The following is a 27,726-nucleotide window of genomic DNA, read 5'->3' on the forward strand; positions in this document are numbered from 1 at the left end:
TGTTTTTAGCAGAGATATGAAGTTCTTCAATTGAAGATTGAACATTTTTGAAAAAATGCTGATTTACAGCCGAAATAATTTTCCACTCAGCTAGCGATATTTTGTAAAAAAAAACATTTAGCTGTACATATATAAAAAATTAAATTTTTTTTCGATCTCTGAATTATGCACAAGTCACAGCGCACGGCGAGACATAAATTTCTGCAACGGGAAAATCTTCCGATTTTTTTTTGGGTAGGTAAATATATAAACACCGTTAGAGATGAAATGCATTTGAACACTGCAGCTGAATTGCAATAGAAAAAATATGTGCGTTGATAGCTGTGATGTGGGGGCTAAAGAAATGTGATGGTGCGAGGTATTAAAAGGACTGAATCGGCGGTGATAGTTTCATTACCTATAGATGGCTTTAGACAAGAGCGTGCCGCCTGAAAACAGAAATAATATGAAATAAAGGAGGCATTTCAAATTGCTTTGTGCTTAGTGTTTGTGGTTTTTTCTATGTGTACACAACAAGCAAAGTTACGCGAAATAAGAAATTTAAATTGATTTAAAAAACTCTTAAAAACAAAATTCGTGTTCTTTGCAAAAAAAAAAAGTTGTGATATATCTGTGATTTTGTTTTGTGTAATAGTGTCATAATAAAATGTTTAATCAGTTAATGGGGCATAAGGCCCTACCTCTCATTTTCGCATTTTACTTGCTGCTGCAGCGAGCGCCTGTATTAACGGATGCTGCTGTAACGCCACCAACTGTACCACCAATAACCATTGAGAAGCCGGGAGGTGAAAAATTAAAAGTACCTGAAACTAACGCTGATATTATTTCGGCTGCCATGGAAACCAATGCTGATATAAGAAAAACAATGAATGATATGCCCATCGATGGAAAAATGGAAAATAAAATTGAAATTGATACTACTGAGGATATGGCAACCAATTCTTGGTGGAAGAATATGGTAATCTATCAAATTTATCCGCGTTCCTTTATGGACAGCAATGGTGATGGTGTAGGCGATTTGCAGGGTGAGTAAAAAAATTAATTTTTCTTTGCTAATTTATGTTGACAGCCGAGACTCTCATTATGAATTTGTTTGAAATTTTGCCCTATTTTAAAATTTCATTGAAAAAAGTCTTACTGAAATAAGTGTTGATTAATAAATGCGCTGTATCAAGGGAAAAGTACTTGAAATTACGCGTAGATAGTGCATTTATGAAAAAATTTCGAGCTAGTGCATTCTTAGGAAAAAGTCTGGCGTATGGCGTTCTTCAAACAAATTCTCAAGTGTTTCGTTCTTTATAATTTTGCTTGGGTAGAATATTTTTGTAACGGAAATGAAATATCGCCCTATCTAGGGTACCGTTTTAATAACGGTCTGTCACAGCAAATATTGAAAAACTTCTTGTATGACATTTTATTTTTTATAACGCTCTATATCGAAGTTCGGTTGAAGAACACTTTATTGCGGATTTTTCTTTCAAAAATGCTCATAAATTTACTAAGTTTTGAGCTGTAGTTAAGGTTTTAAGAAAAAAATTCTGGGATATGGAGGAAAGGAAAGGAATGTCTTGTAAACAAAAGAAAATTTGAATAATATTTATATGCTAAAATAATATTCCCGGTCCCTCGGTCAAATCGAAAAACATAATTCTAAAATAATTTTTACAAGAAAAAAAATATAAAAACAGATAATACAAAAATTTCTTTTAACACAAAAAAATAAAATTTCACAAAGCTTAACTTTAAACAGATACAGCAGAATATAGTATATTGAATAAAATTTTAATACCTTTCATGAAAATGAAATGGTATATTAACTTTGGCACGAATCTCAAAATTGTAAGTCCTTAAAGGAAAATAGATAGACCCACCATTAAGTATACCGAAATAATCAGGATGAAGAGCTGAGTTGATTAAGCCATGTCCACCTGTCCGTCTGTCTGTTTGTATGCAAAATAGTCCCTCAATTTTTGAGATATGTTTATAAAATTTGGTGAGCGGGTGTATTTAGGTGTCCGATTAGACATTTGTCGGAACCGGCTGGATCGGACCACTATAGCATATATCCTCCATACAACCGATTTTTCAGAAAGAGAGGATCTTTGTCGTATCTTCCTCAATTTATCAGATTAAAGCTTCAAACATCACCATATGCTTTCGTATATTGCACATATAGTTGTTTGAAAAAATGGATGAAATCGGCCTATATATATAGTTTACCGATTGTTCAGTTAAGAAACTTTTCGTAATTACTGCCACATTTTAAGAGCTAGAGGCTTCAAATTTCAATGAATGCTTACGTATATAGGATATATTTTTGTCTGAAAAAATCATAGAGATCGGTGGTATATATAGTATATATTGTATATATATATAGTATATAAAAATATATATATATATATTTTAACAGCTAGAAGCTTCAAATTTCATCAAATTCTTACGTATATAGCATATTTTGTTGTCTGAAAAAATCATAGAAATCGGTGGTATATATATTATATACCTCATATAAACTGTCATTTTTGCCCTTTTTTACGGCTAGAAGCTACAAATTTCATCAAATACTAACGTTTACGTCATATATTGTTGAAATACGTGATTCGTAGTCATAGTTTTTACATGCAGACCACAAAAAACTTGAAACTTTGCATCTTCACACAAAGAACCTAGCTATTTTTATACCTTTCATGAAAATGAAATGGTATATTAATTTCGTCACGAAACCGAAAATTGTAAGTCCTTAAAGGAAAATAGATAGACCCACCATTAAGTATACCGAAATAATCAGGTTGAAGAGCTGAGTTGTTGATTTAGCCATGTCCGTCTGTCCGTCTGTCCGTCTGTCTGTTTGTATGCAAACTAGTCCCTCAATTTTTGAGATATTTTGATAAAATTTGGTGAGCGGGTGTATTTGGGTGTCCGATTAGACATTTGTCGGAACCGACCGGATCGGACCACTATAGCATATATCCTCCATACAACCGATTTTTCAGAAAAAGACGATTTTTGTAATATCTTACCCAGTTTAACAGATTGAAGCTTCAAACTTCACCATATACTTTCGTATATTGCACATATTGTTGCCTGAAAAAATTGATGAGATCGGTCTTATATATAGTATATATCCCCCACAACCGATTGTTCAGATAAGGAACTTTTCGTAATTACTGCCCCATTTTAAGAGCTAGAGGCTTCAAATTTCAACGAATGTTTAGGTATATAGCATATATTGTTGTCTGAAAAAATCATAAAGATCGGTGGTATATATAGTATATATATGGTGGTATATATAGTATATATATATATATTTTCTCAAATTTTAGCCCCATTTTAACAGCTAGAAGCTTCAAATTTCACCGAATACTTACGTATATAGCATATATTGTTGTCTGAAAAAATCGTAGAGATCGGTTGTATATATAGTATATATCTCATACAACCGATTGTTCAGATAAGAAACTTTTCGCAATTTCTACCCCATTTTAACAGCTATAAGCTTCAAATTTCACCGATTGCTTACGTATATAGCATATATTGTTGTCTGAAAAAATCATAGAGATCGGTTGTATATATAGTATATATCTCATACAACCGATTGTTCAGATAAGAAACTTTTCGCAATTTCTACCCCATTTTAACAGCTAGAAGCTTCAAATTTCACCAAATGCTTACGTATATAGCATATATTGTTGTCTGAACAAATCATAGAGATAGGTGGTATATATATTATATACTTCATATAAACTCTCATTTTTGCCCCTTTTTTACGGCTAGAATATATTGTTGTCTGAAAAAATCATAGAGATCGGTTGTATATATAGTAGATATCTCATACAAGCGATTGCTCAGATAAGAAACTTTGCGCAATTTCTGCCCCGTTTTAACAGCTAGAAGCTTCAAATTTCACAAAATGCTTACGTATATAGCATATATTGTTGTCTGAAAAAATCATAGAGATCGGTTGTATATATAGTAGATATCTCATACAACCGATTGTTCAGATAATAAACTTTGCTCAATTTCTGCCCCATTTTAACAGCTAGAAGCTTCAAATTTCACAAAATGCTTACGTATATAGCATATATTGTTGTCTGAAAAAATCATAGAGATCGGTGGTATATATATTATATACTTCATATAAACTGTCATTTTTGCCCCTTTTTTACGGCTAGAAGCTTCAAAATTCATAACATTTCATCATTCGTAGTCATAGTTTTTACACGCAGACCACAAAAAACCTGAAACTTTGCATCCTCACACAAAGTACCTACCTATTTTTTATTTTATATTTATCTTAAAAATCGTTTAGGTATGTAGATCTGTTCCTAGATATTTCTTATCTTATACATCCGATTATTCGGAGATTACGAACGGGATAAGATTATTGTTCAGCCCCATTCATGAAAAGTATGAAGTCTTCGGCACAGCCGACAGTCCCGTCCTTACTTGTTTTTATTATATTATCTCTTTATAAAACTCGTAATATTCACGCTCCCTGCTTTTTATCATAGGTACTAAAACAACATATTTTCTCTTTGTCTCCATTCAGGTATCATATCGAAACTATCATACGTCGCCGAAATGGGAGTTAAAGCGATATGGTTGAGCCCCATCTGCGAATCACCTATGGCCGATTTTGGCTATGACATATCCAATTTCGAAGCTATACACCAGGAATACGGTACCATGGAAGATTTTGATATGATGATGAAAGAAGCAGAACGCTTAGGTAAATGTTAAATATATAGTTAAGGGTTAAGGGTAGTCAAGTATAGTTTTATATATTTTTTGCATAATTTTAGGCTTGAAAGTAATAATGGACTTTGTGCCAAATCATACATCAAATCATAGCATATGGTTCGAAAAGTCCGTTAATCGCAAAGCAGGCTATGAAGACTTTTATATTTGGGCTGATGCCAAAATGGATAAAGATGGCAAAATGATGCCACCAAATAATTGGGTGAGTGTGGTTTAATTATTTTGTGTGTCAAGTGGCTAGTAAATTTAGGCAAGCCTCGTCGTAGAAGCAATAAAGTATTGTCAAAGCAGATCTAAAGCTTCTCAGGAAGCTCCATACCTTCTATATATAGTCTCTTGGACATCAAATCAAGTATATTTTTTGATTGGGCACTTTTTATCTCATTTTCATATCCTCCTCTAGCGTTCTGTATTCTATGGCTCCGCGTGGACGTTCAATGAGAAACGTGGCCAATATTATCTGCACCAATTTACAACAGATCAACCTGATCTTAACTACCGTAATCCAAAAGTAATTGCAGCAATGGATGAAGTTATGCGTTTTTGGTTGGATAAAGGCGTCGACGGTTTTCGTGTTGATGCTATCAATGATCTTTTCGAAGATGAAAAATTGCGTGATGAACCATTAAGTGGCATGACCAACGATGAAAATGATTTTGAGTACACAGTGCATATTTACACCAAAGATCAAGTGAGTGGAAAAAACAAAAAAATTATAATTTATAAAAAATAAATTTTTCAAATTTCATTTCCAAATTCAGCCTGAAGTTTTAGATATGTTACACCACTGGCGTCAAATGTTGGATGATTACACCGCTAAAAAAGGTGGTGATGCACGCATTCTAATGACCGAAGCTTACACTAGTGTGAAAACTTTGATGGACTATTATGAAACAAAGGATGGCAAAAAGGGTGCACATTTTCCATTCAACTTTAATTTCATTACCAATTTAGATATGAGTTCAGATGCGCGTGATTATGTTATTACCATACAAAAATGGTTGACTTATATGCCGCGTGGTCATGTTGCTAATTGGGTTATGGGCAATCATGATAATTCACGCATGGCTACACGTTTTGGTCCAAAACGTGTGGATGCACTGCATATGCTTATGATGACGTTGCCTGGCGTAGCTGTGACATATAATGTAAGTGTGTGTGTGTAGAAGAGCGAGATAAGGCATCTATCTAAAGTAATTTTTTTTTTGTTAATAGGGTGAAGAAATTGGTATGGAAGATCATAAAGATATTAGCTGGGAAGAAACAGTCGATCCATTTGGTATTAACGCTGGACGTGAATTATACAAAAAGTTGTCGCGTGATGCAGCGCGTACACCGTTTCAATGGAATGCGCAAAAGAATGCAGGTAAAGTTAATATATTCTAAATGGTTAAAGAAGAGAAAAATATTTTTATTGGGTATATGTGAAAATCAAAGTTATCCACACAATTTATATGGGCAATTGAAAAATGCGATGCTGACTATCTTAGTAATACTCCAAACGGCCTTTTTTATACGAATTTTACAGGAGACGAAAAAAACTGAATAATTTTTGAAATAACCTTTTTTTTAATACTGTGAATGAGGATACTTTAGTTGCAATATTTTTGAGTGTAGAAGCTTTGAAAAAGATAAATAAAAATCATGTATGCTAACCCAGCAGCTATTTTATGACTTGGCACAATTTCCTCACTCAAAACAAATTTTTTCTCCCGACTTAGCACTTTTTACTCAATATGTTTCCCCATCACTTCTCCCCTTTAATGCTTGAAATATAACACTAAAACTATATATTCCACAAAAAATGCTATTTATTTGTCAAACTATTTCTAACTATTGTCGGCCACCGTGGTGTGATGGTAGCGTGCTCCGCCTACCACACCGAATGCCCTGGGTTCACACCCCGGGCAAAGCAACATCAAAATTATAGAAATAAGGTTTTTCAATTAGAAGACAATTTTTCTAAGCGGGGTCGCCCATCGGCAATGTTTGGCAAGCACTCCAAGTGTATTTCTGCCATGAAAAGCTCTCAGTGAAAACTCATCTGCCTCGCAGATGCCGGATGGTGCGCAGGCAATAACTTATTTTTAAATTCAAATAAATGCTGGTTTGCGTCTTATTCCATAAAGACAACTACCAATACTTTATCTTCAAACTAAATGCTAAATCTCTTAATCGTTGTCAAGAGAGTAAAGACTTGGGTGTAATTTTTGACTCCAAACTTTTTCTAGTCACATTGATTTTGTTGTTTCAAAATTTGTTGCAATGGTTGGGTTCAGTAGACGTAACACCAGCGACTTTAAGGACCCTGTGGCGTTGAAGGCACTTTATATATCCTTGGTCAGAAGTGGTATTGAATATTGCTCAATAATTGGAATCCTTTCTATGAATCTCACTCCTATAAAATTGAGAAAGTTCCAAAATTTTTTACAAAATTGCTTTATGTATGCTTCAATGGCCAGATGGCCTCCCATCATATACCGGCAGTCACAAATTGCTTGGCCTTCAGACTTTGCATGACTGAAGAACTTTTATCTCACTCATGCTTGCCTATAATGTAATAAACTATAATGTAATAAAACGAATTATGCTATGAATAAACCTATAACTAGGAATATACATCTAGCAAATTGATTCAGGGGGGTTCTTTATTAAAATAAAAGCCTATATAAGTTTAAGCTTGAATTGTTTTCTATCTTTAACTAGTCTGTAAGAAAGCATGTAGTTATCGACATGTAAGAATTGAAGTAGATTATGGTCAGCGCAGAGTATTTCAAACACCAAAGGCATGTCTCAATTGGGTGAATCCAATTTCAAGGGGTTGTGTTCGCAACTCTCTCTAGGGGTTGCCAGCGCAATATATAGCTTCTCCAACACAATTGTCAACCTCACCTATCCGTGGCGAATCCTGTTTCATTGACAGCCGAGGCTCTGGTGACCCCAAGTTCCTTATGGAACTAGGGGGTGGGGGCCGTATGGCCTAGAAGGTTTAATGTGGTCATATAAATCGTTCCCGAGATGGTCGAGCTAGTAGTACCTTAATAGTGCTTTGTTACCCGAACGTACCGGATCTATATCCGGCAAAGGGCCATCAACATCGGTAACACTCCCCAGTGCCTTCGGGGACTGTCTTTATCGTTAATACAACAACAACAACAAAGCATGTACTTTTAGACTGAATAAATAAATAAATAAATAAAATGCGCGCACAAAGAAATGACTAGTAATTCAGATTGATATTATTGACAGGTTGACTTAGCACATTTTTTTAACAGCTGACGACTTAGCACATTTACACATCATTGCCTACAGCACGTAAAAATGAAAAATTTAAATATTTTTTTTTGTGATCGATGTATTTTGAATTCAGTTTTAAAACTGCATTAAAATACAATTTTTCAAAAAAAGTGACTTAACACATTTTCACATTAAGCTAACGATATATAATAACCCACACGGCATTTAGATGCTTAAATTTTGAATTTCCCTACATATAAATACAATTTGATTCTTCTTTCTGACTAAATAATGAGTTATCATACAATTGAACAAAAGAAATAATCAAATATGAATACCTTTGATGTCAAAAACTGAAAATCATTTTTCGATCACGTTTTGGAATAATTTTTGAAGTCCTTTGATGATTAAATTTTAATATTTCATAAAAGTCAACAAAAAGAATAATCAAATATGCTTACCTTTCGATGAACAAAAACTGAATATAGTTTTTTAATCACATTTTGGAATCATATTTGAATCAAATGTGTTTACTTTAGGTGATCAGACATTTATAATCATTTTTAATTCAGCTTTCTGAATCTTTTCTGAGTATATTTGTTAACTGAATAATGAGTTTTATACTTGTTAAAATTTTACTTTTCATCGAAAATCTTATTTTTTTCACATACACACATTTTTTCAATCATGAAGTTCAGAAAAAATATGTATATACAATTTTTATTATTAAGACATTCTTCAAGACAATCTAATGCAAATACTGCTCATGCCCGAAGATTTCCCCAACCATTTCTCCACCTTCGGCTTCCCAGATAATACATAATGGTTGGACAATACAAAAGTTGTGAGCTATTTGACCAGGTAAGTGAAACTCTCTTGACATATGTACCTGGATATGTCTTCAACATCCCGTACCGTATCGAATTTTAAGATATTGACGATCATAGCTGATGTTGGATGTGGTAGTCGCAGGTGAATATCGGTCAAGTTTGTTTGCGAGTGACCCGTGGTTTAAATAGCTCACTTCCGCATGCTTTCTTCTCCTGATGAAATAAGATTATTATGTAGTATCTTGTTTTGAATGAGATATGAAGAATAAATGCATCATAATCGCATTCAAAAATGAGTCAAAAATCTAAACCAAAACGATTGAAATATATTCACGAATATGATCAGAAAATGACTGTGAAAGACAGTCAAATATTACTCTAAAACAATTAAAGCTCAATTTTACAATGATATCAAATATGAATAAAAAGCGTTTCGAAATATGAATCATAAATGATTATTCAAGAATAATCACATTTATGGTTCATTTTTCTCCCGACGATACGCTAATATTCGAACAGAAAATGCTTTTAAATTTGAACTTTTTTAATCATCTTAGGGTATGATATTTGAATATTTTTTGATCAAAATTTTCAAAAAATGCTGTCTGGGAAGCTACTCAAAAAATATACTTTTCTATCATTTTTATATGCAGCATCTGCAAAATTGAATATTTTCTCAAAAAAAAACTGATTAAACAGCCGTATGAATCAACATTCTAAATGCTTTTTAAATTTCAAAAAAAAAAAATTCGAAATTTTTGACCTTTTTTATATTTTAAAACAAAACCCAAAAGAGGAATTTATAGCTTATTGAATTGTAGCTGAAATTTTGGAATTTATTTTTTGAAGCCATCTTCCACGTTTTCTTATAAAATTAGGCTATCCCTTGTTGTTGATGTTGTAGCGATAAGGCTACTCCCCGAAGGCTTTGGGGAGTGTTATCGATGTTATGAACCTTTGCCGGATACAGATCCGGTACGCTCCGGTAACACAGCACCATTAAGGTGCTAGCCCGACTATCTCGGGAACTATTTATATGCCCACATGTTAGTGAAACAAAATTCGCAGCGGATAGGTGAGGTTGACAATTGGGATTGGAGAAGCTATATATTGCGCTGGCAACCTGAAGGGTTGCACTACACAGCCCCTTGAATCTGGTATTTTAGTCGGCTCTTACGACAGGCATACCTACCGCGTGTATATTCTGACCCCCTAACCCGCTAGGGAGTCTGACCCCCTAACCCGCTTTCCCTATTCTTAGTTTGTTACCATTCCAGAGTTACATTTTTTTTATTGAAGTTAAAAAAAATGTTTTTTGTTCTTTTGGTTCTGAGAAATCGACCATATTTTTAGACGCCTCTGTTGGAAACAGTGTGTGGCTCCGAGAAATTTTTTGCAAACAAATGCACACAAATTCAGAATAGGCAGTTTTTAGTCATTTATATAAAATTTCTGCTAATTAAAATTTTTTCTTTTAGAAATGTTATTTAAGAGCCGTATGAATTTGCTTTTAAAATGCCTTCGAAAATGCATAAAAGTTTCGATTTTTTTTTTAAATTTTTTATATATTTTTTTAAATAAAACTGGTCTTTTATTCAAAATACCATCATGTACCCAAATTCATTTAATGTTTGAAATATCTACTATTTTTAATAATTTTACTTAAAATCTTAATTAAAAACCTTGCGAAGTACGGGTTTTAAACGTTTTCGAAAACTTGAAAAAATATTGAAACTTTTTTTTAACAAATTTTAATTTAAAAACACCGAAAAGCACATTTTTAGCGAATTGAGTTTTAATCTCACAAAATGCTCGTTTACAAATCGGTTGGAATTTCAAGAATTATTTTTCTGATGGCATCGACCTTTTTCATCAAATAGCAATACATTTTTCGAATCCGTTTTAAAGCGAAAATGCGACAAGAAATTAAAACGATGTTTATACCACCTGAGAGTTGCAGTTTATTGAACTAAAGTTCAATGGACTATCAACGATTTCGTTGTTCAAATTAATTTTTTAAATAAAATTTTGGAAATTTGTTTACCATTTTTTTAATTTTCTGAACGCTCTAAAGTATTCGAACTCACACAAATGTTGTAACGCCCGAGATCGAATGAATGTTGTGATATTCTTTCTCTTTTGTTTCTTGACAATTTTGTTTATTGTTCTGTAAATTTAATTGAATTTTTGATGAAATTTTCCTTTAAAACATTTTATTATTGTATCTTATTTTAATGCGTGTGGGTACACAATATTTTTGGTTTTTTCGTTCGGTGCAAAGATAAACAAATTTTTTGCCGTTCCAAATCTAGAGCAAGCAACACATAGCTGGCCATGTGAAAAGCACGGACTCTATAAATTTAATGCTGGGACAGTAAGTGATAGTCCTTGTGCTTTGTTCATTGTAATGGCAAAAGCAAGGCGTTCAGGAAACTGTGAGCGCTTAAAATTGAATGACAAATCTGTAGGAATCATTAGGATCCATGGTATGAGCACATCTTCACCTTTGCTTTTACCGCTGATGATTGTTGCTTAGATTACATTCGGCATTAATTTCTTAAAGCCAATTCTGCTGGGTCTAAATTCCGAAGTAGCATGATTGGTGATCAAATTTTCAAAGTGAATATATGTGCAGGCATTCTAGGTGGTTCTATAGAGTTTAGAAATTCAATTGGATAATTCACAATTTGATCTTCATCTGTAACTATGTCGATCGATTTATATTTCACCACTTCACCAGGAATTTGGTTTTGAATGCGATCATTGATTTTGTTAACATGAGCTAAGATTGTTCGTTCGCATAGCCAAACAAAATTTTTAATTTAAAATTCTTAATTCTGAAATATGAAAAACCTTCGTCTTGATCGAAGGAACCTACAACCAAAATTTGGTAATGATTTAAGGGTGCGAAATACGTTTCCATACACACAGCACAACATACACACAGAATTTGATTTTTATAGAAGCTGTAGATAGCCTGAAGCTAACAAATTTTTTTAACGGCGGGAGATTACGAAATGTCCAAAAGGAATAACAGCCAAACTCAAAAATGCAGTCAAACTTTAGGTGTTAAAATAATCTAAGTTTGCACGGCAGCCATAGTTCTGAAAAACCACATTTGTAGGGAAGGTGCCACGCCCCTTTTTTCTCAATTCCAAATTTTATTGAAGGTGTTAGGACTTAACGTCATATAGCTCCTTGCCAATTTTCATTATCTTACCATTAATACATCCAGGGATATGCAGTGTGATATATTCCATTTGTATGGGAGGTGCCACGCCCCCTTTTTCCGAATTTCACATTTTCTTGGTGGTGTTAGGGGTTGACTTCATATAACTCCTTACTGAATTTCAATGTTCTGGCATGTATACCTTCATAGTTATGCAGTATCAAAGATTCCATTTGTATTGGAGGTGCCACGCCCCTTTTATATATCGAAATTATTTTTAGCCTAAAACCTTCGTGTTGATCGAAGAAACCTATAGCCAAAATTTGGTGATGATTGAAGTGTGGGAAATACGTTTCCATAGCGAACACACACACATACACAGAATTTGATTTTTATATATATAGATAGATTCAAGTTTTTGAAATACTATAACTAAGTCTAACTTAACTGAACAATTTCGATCGAAAAATTAATCAAAATGTATTACTAATTACTACCTCTTGCAGGTTTCTCGACAGCGGAAAAGACATGGCTACCCGTACATCCCAACTACAGCCATTTAAATCTGAAACAACAAATGTCAGAGAAGAGTCATTATTCTGTCTACAAACAGCTTATTGCATTGCGTACAAAACCAGCGCTACGTAAAGGTCGATTGCATGCAGAGGTGCTGAATCGTGATGTTTTCGCTTTTGAAAGGTATGTGGAACATTTTAAAAAGAAAATTATATCATTGTTATTTTTAGCGGCTAAACGTATCTCAGTCGTTCGGTGCCTGATGAAAAGTAAAAGTTGTAAAATTCCGTTCCTAAATTTAAAACCTATGTAAACGTGTAAGATCTGATTAGTTCAATCATTTTACGAGCGAGAAAGCTCCCCAGCACCGCCCGTAGCATATCTTTTAGTAGTTAGGCGTTTCATATTCCCCGGGCTTTCTATCATCTAGTCTAGTAGTTTATGTGTAGACTCTAATTTCTATACGATACCATACCGTATTGCTACTTTTGCGGGTTGATACATTTATAATGGTATTTTTTAAGTACTTACCAAGTATCCAAACCTTTCTATACTATCGAGTCGGAGGAGATAGTCTCTTGAATGAAGGAAATACCTAGACCTATCTGTTTTGTGGCTTAGCAAACAATTTCTTTTCCACATGTATCTTAAAAACTATTGTTACGAAGTCGGTGAAACTCTCCGTTTTCAAAGCCCAAAGATCTTAAAACTTGCAATATAATAAACTTTGCAGTGTTTTTTTATAAAATGAATTAAGTGAGTCGACCATTCAAACTAAAGTACGTACTATAAGGATACTGAGCTGTTTAGTTAACAGTTGTCTTTCATGAGACGTGATTTGTGAAGACGTTGGAGCTGGTATGCTTGACTCTAATTTTCAGGAACCAATCCTAAGAAAACTTAATTTTTAGTTCATTTAGGACCTAAATACCTTCATCAACTTTCCTAAAAGAAGTTATGTAATACCAGCCGGCATAAAAGGTCCGTTGCTGCCTGACATAATATATGTACATAGATGTGTCAATAGGCTTAAACCTCACAAGCTTCTGTTGTATCGATTTCTGTCTGAAAAATAGCGTAGAAGTAAAAAACCAGAAGTAAATATACCATTAATTTGTCATAGTTCTGTCCATAGATACTACCTTTGGTTTACCATCTTCAAATGTGGATTCATCCGTCGAGTCAAGGTCAGTCTTTGTTTGCCCGAGCACTCTGTTCATAACAAACACCTCAAAGTTGCGCGAGAGAGATAGTTTCGCATAATGTTCCCTTATGCATCCCTGTGATCGAGATTAAACAGTTACTTGCAAACCAATGTATCCACAAGAGAGGAGAAAGCACTTCAAATTACATTTCCGTATACGGCGGCAGATGTGGTGTGGTGGTAACATGCTCCGCCTACCACACCGAGGACTGGGTTCACGCCCCAGGCAAAGCAACATCAAAATTTTAGAAACAAGTTTTTGCAATTAGAAGACTCGAAGTGCATTTGTGCCATAAAAAACTTCTCAGTGAAAGCTCATCTGCCCTGCGGATGCGGTCCGGAGTCGGCACAAAACATGTAAAACTCGGCATAAAATCTCTTCGGAGGTTATCGCGCCTTACAAATTGATTTAAAAAAAAATTTTATTTAATTGAAAGAACAGAAATACATACGTGCTAGCACACGTAACTGAGCGTTGGTGTCAACTTGCGCCGAAAGCATGCAGAAATCCCTTATATTTTTAAACGGTTTTATTAAGTTTGACTCTGTGTAGCGAGCATTGTTGACGAATTTTGTAATTGAAATTTAAGTAACTTCCCGATAAGCTACAAGCTTCAAACCTGGAATGTAGTTCAGACCCCAATGAAAATGCCATAAAAAGAAGAAAAAACTCCACTAGGTGGCGCATGAATCGATATGTTTCAAAAAATCGTATTTTTGTTCAATTTGGTTCATATTTGGACCACATATTATATACAGAAATAGAAATAGCTTTATGAAAAAAAAATAAAAATCGTGTTAGGTGCCGCAAGGATCTAGATATTCAAAAAACTCGTGTTTGTAAGTTTAAAAACGTGAGGCGTATCATAACCTGATTGAGGTTCGTATGGTTATACTTATACATATAGGGTTAGGTTAGGTTAAGAGGGCGTGCGTGGGTATTACCCACACTTGTACTCAGATATATTTTTGTCCATTGTAAGTACCCTCAATAAGTGCATTACTTCCTAGTGGTCCTCAACGAACCACTTGCTTCCCCTGATGAACCCAAGAAGAAGCGAGACGTCCATCTTACCAACCTGTGCCAGGCTGCCTCAGAACCGTGTGCCCAGAAATCTGAGCCTTCTTCTTTGAAGCGCTGGAAATCGGCAGAGAAAGTGGTAGATCGACTCCTCTTCCTCCTCATCATGACAAGGGAGCTTGTTGGTATTCGCCACCGTCGGAGCATTGTTGCGATAGCACAATGACCTGTGTTGACACCCGTAAGTACCATCCCGCAGATTTGTTCAGTTTGAGAAGGAAGCTTGTGACTTTCCTATCCAAGCATCGCCATAAGGACGTTGAAAGTTCGCAGTCGACCCCTTTAGTCTTAGTTTTTAGTTTAGCAAGTCCGTTGCCCTATTCTCATATTACTCGATTCTCACCAGGAGATAACTCAACGGTGGTCGGTGGTATAAATCGGAACATTTCCTAGCCATATCATCGGGGAGTTCATTCCCTTCAATACCGCTGTATCCAGGGACCCTTATACATATATGAAAATATATTTTATTAAGATAGCGTGATAGGGATAGGTAGACTATCAATAAAAATTTGATGCTATGCACCCTTTTATTTATTTGTCTGATCAACGCCCTAGATTGATGAGGAGTGTGATTACAAATACCTAGGACCTACCTAATTTATTTTCTAGCTTTTAGTATTATTATTACTTATTGTTTGTATTATTTTCAATAAAACCGTTTAACTTAAAAATTGTTTGTAAGTATTTTATTTAGAAATCTTTCTATCAAAAAATCCTACTAAATGGAGAAAAATTTTGGCTTTGGCAGTACTGTACTTAAGTATTGTCACAATTTGAAGACAAACCAAAATTCTATACTCAGAGTTGCCGTTTTCCTTGTTTTTCTTTAGGCCATCGATATCAAAACAGAAAGAAAAGATGCTATCATAGATGTATAAAAAAAAGTATCGAGTAGGAAATAGTAGATACCCTGTTAGACAGCTGTCAGTCATTTGAGGCATCAATTGACAGATATGGCTAATGGAAATTTACATCAGGGCGTAAAGCAAAGTTTCTATCAGGTTGTTATAGGCGACATGACAAACCTGATGTAAACATTTTGTATACGTGTATGCATACACATACATACCATTCTTTTCCATACGAATAAAAAGAAAAATTTATGCGAGTGTATTAGTGATATCAAAAATTCTGTTAATGTGTTGCAGTTTCCGTCAGCTCTGTCTAGCATGGTAGAGTTTTTACATACATGATGTATATTGGAACGACTTTCCGTCATCCCTTGTCAAAGTTGCTATCGACACGAGACGGAAAATCGTTCCAATATACATCATTTATCCACCCTGTCGGAAAATTTTACATAAATATTAGTATGGCCACTACTTATATCGCCCTATCACATATTTTGACAATCATTGTGTACAAAACAAGTGTGATATCTTATCCATCAACTGCCTGACAAGATGGCTACTTTTTAGCGTTTTGACAGGATGTTCAATATGGCTGCGCATAGGGCCGGCTATATTTAGCGGGTGGTTGAAAGAGATACAAAATGAGACCACGATAGTCAATTAAAAATCAGGTAATCGGCTCTATATGTGATTTTGATGTCTATGCCAAAGTTATCACACTTGTCTTAGCCACAATGATGACAATAAAACTACAAAAAATATACAGCTGTTTTTAGAAAAAATAAACAAATATACTGCAGCGTGAATCCTTCAACATAATCTTTTAATTTAAGAGTGGACCTCTGCAATCTCTTTTATACAATTTTTTTTTTACCAAATATTATATGTACTCTGAAATTAATAATTTCACTCTTTATTTCACAGAGAATTGAAAGGCGATAATTCAATAATAACTGTCATCAATATTGGGCCGCGTGCACGTGCTGTCAATTTGACAGACGCTTTCGATCTGAATAAACAACAGAAATTAACGGTTCTGGTTTCAGGTGTTAAATCGACACACGAAATTGGGTGAGTTTTGAGCTTTTTTTTTAAATTTATTTCCAATTTCCAATTGTTAACAAAACAATAACTTACAAACTTATTCCCTTTATGCTTGTTTCCTTGCAGTAATGCGCTACCCGCTGATGCCTTACCGTTAGCGCCCTATGAAGGACTCGTTTGCATGCTCGAGTAAATAGCCATAAACGAAACCTTTTTTTTTATTATAGTAACACTGTACAACAAAATTTAATTTTTTTGCAAATAACTAGTCCTATAAGAAAACGTTTAATGTTAGAGAGAATCAGGCAATAATATCCGTTACAGATCTCCCTGTGTTACTTACTCATAGCCCTAGCGCCAAATGGCTGCTATAAAATATAGGAAGTTACAAAGGTGAATTGTGGCTAGCTTTTCAGATAAAGGTCAATGTATCGCCATTAGCCTAACTCGAATTAGGTTGCTTTTTTTTCAAATTGCCACAGATATGTGGAATATGTTTTTTAAAGTCCGCATTTATATTTTAGTTTAATGTATTAAACACTCAGAGATGCTGCTCTTAGAAGGGTAGGTACCACATTACAAATGAAAAGATTAGGTTAGGCCTCCCAAAGTGCTGCCAGCGATATAATTGGGGATTTAGTTACGGCTCTGAACTTTAGGTATAACTATGGCTGCATGCTTGCCAAAATACAGATCCTGTTGGAACGTCACACTCAATATTATTGGGTGTAGGACATCGAAATGGTTGTATGGTAGTATGTATGTAGTACTAAATTTACACGCACACATATGTGGAAATTATTGAGTTTTTATGTGTAGAAATTAAACAGGAGCGGGGATAGGACACCACCCTGTGGTACCCCCTGTTTAATTTTCCTAGATTTTGAGATTTCGTTCATAAATTGAACCGACGATTGCCGATCATTCAGATAATATGCGGTACATCTTTTTAGACAAAGGGGAAGGTGTGGTGAGTATTTTACGTCTCGGAGGAGCGTGCCGCAGTTTACTGTGTCAAAAGCTTTTGACATGTCAAGTGCCAGGAGAACCGTCCTTTGTTGTGGTTTTTCCTGATTTAGTCGGTAATTAATCTGGGTGTTTATGGCATTTAGCGCGGTGGTGGTGTATTTTGCGGAAGCCATGTTGGTGCGTGGCTAGGCGAAGATTTGCCGTGAAATAAGGGCGCAAAACGATTTCCAATGTTTTCGCTACTGGCAAAACGAGTGATATTAGTCGGTACGACTTGCATTCGTTAGCTGGTTTGCCAGGCTTTAGTAGTGGAATTATCCTTGCCGTTTTCCATTGTTCAGGAATGACGTTATGTAGTTTATTCCCTTGGTATTGTCATGGTTATTCTGTCTGGGCCTATTGATTTAAATTGCTGCTTCAACCACTGTAGGGGTGACAGTAATGGGTGGTACATCGTGTTTGTGTTTATGTGCCCGTCTGTTTGCCCGACGTTTGGTTCTACGTTCCCAAACTTAATCGATGTATGCCGAACACATAGATAATTTATGGTCCACCTTTTGATACTAATACGAAGGGCAGACCCTTTCAAGTCTTGCAGTAATATCCTGTTATTAACCGTGTCAAAAGGTTTTGATAAACCTAGCGCCACGAATACTGTTCTCTGGTGGGATCCTTGTTTTTTTTTTTTTTTTCAAAAGACTAGTCTTATAGGAATACGTTTAATGTTAGTGAGAAAGTCATATGTGGAGTACGTTTTTTTAAGGTCCGCATTTATATTTAATATTTAATTGAAAATATGTTAGGTCCATCGCTGGCGGCACTTGCGGATTTAGTTACGGCTTTGAACTTTAGGTACAACTGCGGTTACGTGCTTGCCAAAATACAGATCCTGTTGGAACGTCACACGCAATTTTATTGTGTTTAGCACATCGATATGAATGTATGGTCCACATTTTCGAAACCTATGTTGTTAATGAAATTGCCGAAGATTTGGTCAGTGGTAGTGCTAAATTTACGCAGATATGTGAAAATAAAGAAGCGTGGGATAGAATACAACCCTGCGGCAGCATTTGTTCTTCTTAGGATTTTTTTTTTAAACTTACTCGGTGTAACTATATCTGCCGACCACAGAGATTTATTTATTTATTTTAGGACACCACCCTGTCATATCCCTTGTTTAACTCTTCTTGGTTTGGCTGTTGCGTTCCTGAATTGCACCGATTCTTGCCAACCAGAGAAATAATTTGCGGTCCACCTTTTAAGACTTGGGGAAGGGTAGACCCTTCCATGTCTTACAGTAACGTGCCATGGTTGACCGTATCAAAAGCTTTTGACAGGTCTAACGCAACGAGTACTGTCCTACGGTGGGCTTTGTGATTTCATCTGCAATTTATTTGCGTGTTACAAGCGTTCAGCGCGATGGAAGTGCTATGTAGTTTTCGAAGGCCATGTTGATGACAGGCTAGTTGCAAATTTGCGTTGAAATATGGGAGAAAAATGGCTTCAAGTGTCTTGGCTACTGACGATAGAGAGCTATCGGGCGATATAAATCTCCTGTGTTAGCTGGTTTCACAGGCTTTAGTAGAGGGACCACCTTGCCAATTTTCCATTTTTCGGGCATGACGAACGTAGATAGGTACAAGATGAAGACGTGCGTCAGATAATTAAATCCCTCTTTGCCTAGGTTTTTAAGAATCTGCATGGTTTGCCGTTTGGGCCTACCGCTTTAGATGGTTTAGCACGAAGGATGGCATCTTCAACGTCTTTGGTGGCGATGATAATTGATCGCATATGTATAGTACTTTGACTGGTCTGAAGACCTTTCCAGTGTGTGTTTGCTAAGCTAGGGGCAAAGCACTATTAACACAACAACACCACAACATTGATCTTCCTTGAAAGCAATAGTCTGTAGACTGTTGATCAAGCTGGTACACAGTGGGGTGTCGATAAAGATGAAATTTCATGATGAATTGTTTTGTCTAATTGGCGTAGCATCATCCTTCAATGCATCCATCGGGATCGCGTTGGCATCAAGTGGGTTCTTTATTGAGAGAACTAAACCATTTGGAAGAGGGCCCAGTACGGTGCTTGTATTCTGCTACCATTAGGTTTTGTATAATTATGCTGTGAATCGTTGCACCAATATTTTGTTCAGAATTTAAACAGTCACTTTTAATTTGCTTTAAATCGCTTTTTAAATTTTCGCTTTGGTCTCTCTTATTCTAGACACGGGGCCAGATATGCTTTGGGGATTACCTCCCTGCATCGCTACCATACATTGCCATACAAATAGTTATGCCGCGTCATGCGGAGACATACCTCGATAGTCCAGAGAGAGATATTCTGACAATCATGTAGTTTCATACATAGCGTCCTATTTACCTCTGACAACCATTTTGGTTGTTCTTTGTTCAAATTCCACCGATCGTTTGCTATATAAAATGCTTATCTCTGCCCCTTTTCTTGTCTGAAATATTTCTTATTTCCGTTTTTCCTGTTGTCGCTTTTTAATCTTTTTTGTTTGAGCTGAAAATTAACAGAGGCCTCAAGGTTGGCTCCTGTGCTCCATTCTGGTGTTTTGGCGGAGTTGGGAGATGCAATGCTTCCCTGACCTGGAGTTTGGGCGGTATTTTTTCCACTCCTAACAGAAATCAGTGAGATTCTAAAACTGTCGTGGTTCCATTTAAAATCCAAACCCGTTTTATATATGTTATGTATGAAACGAGATGGCAGCGCCACGACAATAAATTATTTATATATACATCTGGCAACTGTGTTGCCAGAAAATTCTTTATCTTCTTTTTATTACTTTTTTATCTTTAAATTGATACTTTGACGCATTAACTTTAAAACTTTATTCAAGCTGTTAATATGTTATCAGTTGTTTCAATGAGTACGTCCTAATTAGTTGGTTCACTCAATTATTGCTATAAATTAAGGTAGTACGTGCGAGCAGCAGCGGGTACTTGTTGTGGCTTGCTGAGCAGCAGAGCTGCTGGAAGGTAGTGGGGGAGCTCTGAGGCGTAGACTACAGGACGCTCTTGGGCGAGAACAGCAAGGAGCCACAAAAGATTTATAGAAGTTACGAGGACGTCGGGGTTTGGGATCTAGCCCAGAGCAATCTGTCCGATGTAACCATCTCTTGCACGTTTGCACGTGACACGTGTATAACCTGCCTAAATATATATTCTTTGCTTTCAAACGCAGCAAAACCATTTCTCAGGACCGGGGTCAGGGGCGGACCCTGATTGGGTTCGATACCTTCCCGGAGCAGAAGATTATGGCTCAGTCCCGCTGCAACGAGCTGCTTGGAGAATGAAAATTTGTGGGAGGGACCGTCCAATGGTGGGGGTTTTGTTCTTCCTGTGGTATCAATGATATTGCGATCTCCGCATCTACAATCGCTTGCTCCGTTTTTCTTACTGTATTCTGGTCCATGATATTGTGCTTCAGGCCCTTTTCGGGAAGTTGTGCCTCTTTCTTGGTAATGGCCACTGTTGTGAGATTAACGAACTTGTCATGAAACTGCTGAGTGTTTTGGTTTTGGTTACACTCTCGTCGTCCTCCCAGCTTGTCCAATTTTACTATTCCGAAATTACGGCTGCCAACAGAAGCATGGTTGCCAAGGCACGTATGTTGTGACTCTTTGTTCGATGACAGCAGGTACTTCGTTTTGTCCTCATTCACCATCAAACCCATCTTTACCGCTTCTTTTTTCAGTTTGGAGTAAGCAGAACTAACAGCGCGGGTGTTTAGGCCGATGATATCATTGTCATAAGCATATGCCAGTAATTCCATGCTTTTATAGAATATTGTTCCAATGCGGTTAAGTTCTGCAGCTAGTATAATTTTCTCCAGCATCAAATTAAAGAAATCGCACGATAGGGGGTCCCTGTCTGAAACCTCGTTTAGGTTCGAACGGCTCGGAGGGGTACTTCCAAATTCTGACTGAGCTGATGGTGTTGCTCAACGTAATTTTGCACAGCCGTATAATTTTTGCGGGGAAACCAAATTCAGACATAGCGGCATATAGGCAGCTCCTTTTCGTGCTGTCAAAGGCGGCTTTAAAGTATTTTATATTATATTTATATTTATTTATTTATTACGACTCTTAGAGCCTAGTTCAACACCTAAAAGCATTATTGCATTAATTAACAATATGTACTATGTACGAAATTGAACTTAAATTAGTATCTGAATTTGAAACATGTATTTGAATTTGAAACATGTAACACAAATTCATTCGAATCCTAATACTTATTTTATATTCATTGATTTCGCGTAAGCATATAATCTTTTCTTAAATAAGTTATTATCACAATTCTTAATATTTGCAGGTAATTTGTTGAAGCATTTTAACCCTTTGTAAAAAAGACTATTGTTTTCAGACTCCGTTTTGTAATAAGGTAATTTAAAATCATTTCTCTGCCTCGCATTTCTGTCATGAACCTAGTAGTCAAATTTAATACTTGTTTTTAGATAATCAGGCAAATTTCCGGTTTTGATGTTGTATATAAACTTCATACTGTGGAAAAATATTATATATTATATATTCAAGTCGACGAAGAGGTGATGTGTGTCGATTCACTTTTCACGGTTTTTTTTCCAAGATTTGGCGCATTGTGAAAATCTGGTCGATGGTAGATTTACAAGGTTTGTAGCCGCACTGATAAAGTCCAATCAGCCGGTTAACGGTGGGCTTCAATATTTCGCGCAATATACTTGAAAGGACTTTATATGCGATATTAAGAAGGCTGATTCCACGATAGTTGGTGCATTTTGCAGTATCCCCCTTCTTGTGGACTGGGCAAACGACACTTAGATTTCAACCGTCGGGCATGTACTCTTCCGCCCATATTTTGCTAAGAAGCTGCTGCATGCGCCTTACCAACTCCTCGCCGCCGTACTTGAATAGCTCCGCAGGCAATCCATCAGCGCCCATGGCTTTGTTGTTTTTCAATCTGGTTATTGCTATTCTAACTTCGTCATAATCGGGCGGGGGGACATATATTCCATCATCATCGAATGCGAAATCGGGTTCTTCATCTCTGCGCGGTGAATTGCTGCCTCTATTTAGGAGAACAGAGAAGTGTTCCCTCCATAATCTAAGCACTCTCTGGACATCACTTACAAAGTCGCCGTTTTCGTTCCTACAGGAGTTTGCCCCGGTCTTAACCCTAGGACTTATACCCAAGTACAAGTGTGGCCAGTAGCTATTTTGGAGTGATGTAGCTCCTAAATCGCTAAAGATATTCACTTGAGATTTTTGATCTAGGAAAACGAAGTAAATCTACGTCGATTGGCGCCTTACTTGTCATGCTAGGTCCATGCATTGATGAGATATAAGCTTTCAAAATTGACACCTACGACTTCTTATACCCGAGTACAGGTGTGGCCAGTAGCTTTTTTTCTCGTTTTTTCTCAATTTTTGAAGGAAAAAATTTTTATTTATTATTTTCTTTATAAAATATTATTTTATTGATTATTTCTTATAACTAAATATGCAAACAGATTTAAATTATTCAATTGTCTTCATTATTGTGCCCGTGTGTTGCCATCGTCAAACCTTATAAACCGCAGTATGGCCTGAAAGCGGTTAATGCCCATTGACGCACGATATAATGGACAATTTTCCACCGACGACAAGTCCGGCGCACATTCGGCATTGCTGCGATTAGCGCCAGTCATAATAAGCACTCCAATGAACGCATATATTTCGCTCAAAGTAACCTTCTTCCATGTTTTTGGTTCCGCCTCTGGATGTTTTGCGTTTAATTCCGCATATGTAGCTTCTGCTTTTTTGTTGGTGCAGCGTACTATAATATCCACCATTTCCGGAGTCATAAAACATTTATATGTATTGACTATTGACATCATAGTAGTTGATCTTGCGGGCCCACTTCGCTGTCGCAAAATATTTTGTTGCCTAGTTTGGCATGCAAGTCGTGGCTGTGAGCGCCATATGGTACTATCACGTGCTACAAATTCAGCTGCACGCAAATTAATCTCCTCAGAATCATCTGCAGCATCGGATTCATTGTCAGATTCTTCGTAATCAGCCTCATCTACCTGGGCATTGTCAATTGTGTAATCAGGGTCTTCTACATCCGATTCAACCACGCCATCTGCTACTGCTACTTATTCGCTTTCATCCCCTTCAGGGTCGGAAAATAATTCATCATCTGAGATTTCGTCAAACAGGTATTGTATGCTCTTTTTCAGCGTCAGATAATCTATGTAAAAATAATTAATTTTTATTTCATTTATGAAATTATATTTGAGTTAAGTATTTGTATTTACCTCATTTATTGATTCGAAGACAAATATTCCATGTTCCTTCTGCTATCCATGTTGTAATATTTTAAATTTTTTCTGACTTGTTATTTTCACAAATACAAATCAACTTCATACTTCAAAAGAACGCTTTACAATGAATATAAACTCGCAGAACTACCGTTTATATAGCTGCAACCCTTAAGTTTCTGGAAGCATTTCTTACCTGCCAGGTAGTTGGATTATATCAAATGTTGTTTGTCAGCAAATTCTAGCAAAGGTACAATATAATGTCTACTTCTAAATAATTAAGAGTGCGCGAAAAAGATTGTATTCTAAAAATTCTAACAACAATAGAAATTATTGACTTCTTAGAAATAACTTAGAATGCGCGCAATTCTTAGAAGCAGGCTACAAATATATGTTTATAACTACTTAAAATGTTCGTAAGATAGTCAGCTACAACATTGCATTAAAAAATAACTTGTTTCTCAGAAAAATGAGAAAAAACTGGTAAAACAGGCTACTGGCCACACCTGTACCCGGGTATAAGAAGTCGTAGTAAAAGTTGGGTATAAGTCCTAGGGTTAAAACCTTCCGTCTGTCGCCGTGTTTTTTGGCAAAATTTTCGGGCGTTATTCCTGGTGGCTAGCAGCTCAAGCTCACCGCAGTAACGCCTTTCTGCTTCTGCTTATTTCTTCCTGAAAAGGCGTCTCGCTTCCATTTTCAACTCACAATAGCGTTCACACACTCCTCTTGTTGCACTCGCTTTTAACGTAGCCCTGTAGGGTTGACTACAGCAGGTGTGAGCATTGAGTTGTAAGGTTCTAGGCAATTTACAGCTAATACAGCTTCCTGATATCTACCTAAGCTCAAGTTTTTGGTTTCAAGTTTTTTGCCGAATAGAGACAAGTGCGGGTTTCTGCTGCGACGTGATAGTGATCCGATGTTGGCGTGCGAACATTTTGATATATTTTTATATTTTAACATATTACTGTTTATTAGTGACCTAGGATGATTAAGAATTTAAAGAATATCGCCTTTATGCGAATAGCGATGAGACTTTCGTACATGAAAGTTTACGATTGTACTTGGTGACGAAGTATCTCTCCCAACACGAATTGAATCCAGTACCGAAACTGCGCTTATTTTCAGGATCCGTATTCGTCATCAGTAAAGGGTTGTCTTTTTATCCGAGGCTTTGTTGAGTTTTTCGTTGGAGAGTGGGTCCCATTCTCAGCACACAACCCGCTCAGCGGGGATGAAAATATCATTTGCACGTTTATATAGGGAGCCGCTCGAACCAATACAGACACCCGCTTGCAGGGTCACCTCGTGGTGGACAGACGCTGCCGATGAAATATCCCCCCGCTAGCCCTTAAACCGTTTATGTCAGAGTGGCCTAGCCAGGTTGTCACCTTTTCACATTAGCTGATCAGTCTAGTAAATGTCACATTTGCTTATCGTCACTGCGCTCACAAAAACAGTTATGTGTCCTTCAGTAACTCTTCAGCTGATAAAAAAAAAAAACTTGTTTTGGTGTGCAAATATTTGCAAATGTCGTATTTTTGAAATATTTTATGGAAAGTATATTATTAATGTGTGAAGAAAAAAATTGTGTCTTTTAACCAACTACGACGTGATAAATAGTTGCGCCGTTTTATAGCACATAGCTGCTGATGGGAGCGGGGACTGATGTTCGTCATTGCTACCCACTCTACTACGGAGATTGTAGTTATGAGTAGGAGCGGCAGCATCGTAAGCCGCCATTATATATATATATATACGGCAACGACTTTAGAAGTCAACGCCCTTTTTACTCAAGCACATATGTAAAAGTTTTTCTTGCCTCCATTAACGGATCAACGTATCCTTATCGCATTGAAGCTAGTTTAAATATATAATAGTTAGGTAAAACTAAAGATGGAACTACAGCTTCAAATTATAGTGATGTGCAACTTGATGGCTGATCTACAGATACGATGCCTCTCACCTCTCACTATCACAATCTCTTGCCATCACTCACTTTCATCGTAATTGATTAACTCCTAATTGCAGAGCAGAGTGAGCGAAGAGTATGATCAAGAACATTCATGGTCAAACAAATCGTTCCCTCGGTAGTCGCGGTAGTATTTTATTTCACTAGTACCGGAACATACCGGGTTAATATCCGGATAAGGACTGTAACACCGGTAGCATTCCCTTAAACATTTTTTCAGTGTTACTACCTTTAAAAAAAAACTTTAACAAAGCGTGTGGCAACAATTTTTCACATTTAGTTTACTTGTTATTGATGTCGGGATGTACGCTATTCTAAGCATCAATGTGTTACTTATTAGGAGTTTGGAAAGGACGTTTCTGGAGTCTTCCTAAACTTACTTACTTTTGAATAATTGGACTTGTGTGTGTGGAAATCGTAAGAGAACTGTCACAAACAAAGAAAGTTAAAATTTCTTAAAAATTTTCTAGTATTTATAAATGTTTCTGTTGTAAAAACGTTAATATAAGTACGCTGAAAGGCACCTCTGTTTCTTTTCTATCGTGAATTGTCTCAAACCTTTTCTACTGTATATCCACTATTTTGTATGAATAAAGATGAGTTGCATATTTTCGCTCAAACGGACAAGTTGGTCCTACTTATTGTTTCGTAAAATATTCCAATAGTTTCGACGTTTGTAAAGACTTCGATATACTTCCATTTAGTATGGGGAATCCTTTTTATATATACTATATATTGAAAGAAATTTTATAATATTTACTCGATCATTTCTTGAATCCTATCCATTTTGCAAAAGACTTTACTTCTAATTTCAAGTAATATCACTAAAAAAAAATAGATAAATTAAAAATCAATTTCATAAATTTTCGTGTGCCGCTTCCGGGAAAATAGCTACTCTGTGTGAGGTCTTTTTGAAATAATTACAAGAACTCGTTTATTACGTTTTAACTTCTGCTTACTTCTAAGTTTTGAATTTGAAATTGTCAAGTGTTTAATTAAATACTGTTTAAATAAGTGTCAGTATATTTAGTCTGTATGACTGTTTAATTTGTAGACTAATAAATAAGTAAATTAAATTGAAAAAAAAAAAATAAAATATTAAAAAGGACGCATATTATTCCATGGTACCCTTTAACATTATACGCTTTAATTTTTTAGTTGTACACTCTAAACATATTTGAGAATTTTGTATAAAGTTAACACAGCTATTGTATGTATGTATGTGATATATTACAAAATAAAAAAAAAAAAAAAAAAAAACTGAATTTAGTTTGTTTTTATTACTAAACTAGCAGACCTGGCAGACGTTATTCTGCCCTAAATTTGGTCTATCTGCATACATTTTAATAAGCTTTTTCCGTCTAACTCTGCCCTCGCCCCTCTACAATTTTTCTCTCAAGTTTTTCGTATTCTTCTTCATATCTTATTGCCAGTCCCAGAGGGCGGTATGTATTTTATTCCAGTCCCATTATCTCAGTCTCAGTTCCAGTCCTAGTCCTAATCACAGTCCCAGTCCGTCTCTGATCTACTTCCCGGAAAAAGCATCGTAAATACTAATATAGGCAAATTTATATACCAAATTTCAGGCAAATCGAATAGGCTGTATGTAAATAGGTATGTGGGTATTATTAATTCAAGTCTCTATTTCGGAATATCACAACGAAAATTACTTTAAAGCTCTAAGAAATAGCTCTCATTTGATATCCATAATACACATACATTATAAGGGTATCCGGGTACACGTGTTGGCTTATATATCGATACCCTAGTCACCCAGCGTTCTAAAATTTAC

At 35.9% G+C, this 27,726-nt stretch overlaps 2 protein-coding genes across 4 annotated transcripts in view; one reads left to right on the forward strand and one right to left on the reverse strand.

Moving 5' to 3' along the window:
* Positions 1 to 27,726, reverse strand: part of Pde1c (Phosphodiesterase 1c) — a 704,757-nt gene that overhangs the window by 478,306 nt on the left and 198,725 nt on the right. The window lies entirely within an intron of this gene.
* LOC137240889 (maltase 2-like) lies at positions 392 to 26,885 on the forward strand. Its single transcript, XM_067767822.1, has 9 exons — positions 392 to 1,025; positions 4,550 to 4,729; positions 4,803 to 4,960; positions 5,162 to 5,449; positions 5,520 to 5,906; positions 5,974 to 6,124; positions 12,501 to 12,693; positions 16,574 to 16,720; positions 16,820 to 26,885. The coding sequence occupies exons 1-9, from the start codon at positions 647 to 649 to the stop codon at positions 16,884 to 16,886; spliced, it is 1,950 nt and encodes a 649-aa protein (XP_067623923.1). The 5' UTR covers positions 392 to 646; the 3' UTR covers positions 16,887 to 26,885.

Source organism: Eurosta solidaginis, chromosome 2 (assembly GCF_040869045.1).
Source record: "Eurosta solidaginis isolate ZX-2024a chromosome 2, ASM4086904v1, whole genome shotgun sequence".
Lineage (NCBI taxonomy): Eukaryota > Metazoa > Arthropoda > Insecta > Diptera > Tephritidae > Eurosta > Eurosta solidaginis.

Coding starts and splice junctions, on each gene's coding strand:
- LOC137240889 (XM_067767822.1), top strand. CDS start 647: ATGTTTAATCAGTTAATGGGGCATAAGGCCCTACCTCTCATTTTCGCA. Junction 5,907..5,973: donor GCGTAGCTGTGACATATAAT/GTAAGTGTGTGT, acceptor TTTTGTTAATAG/GGTGAAGAAATTGGTATGGA. Junction 12,694..16,573: donor GATGTTTTCGCTTTTGAAAG/GTATGTGGAACA, acceptor TTTATTTCACAG/AGAATTGAAAGGCGATAATT.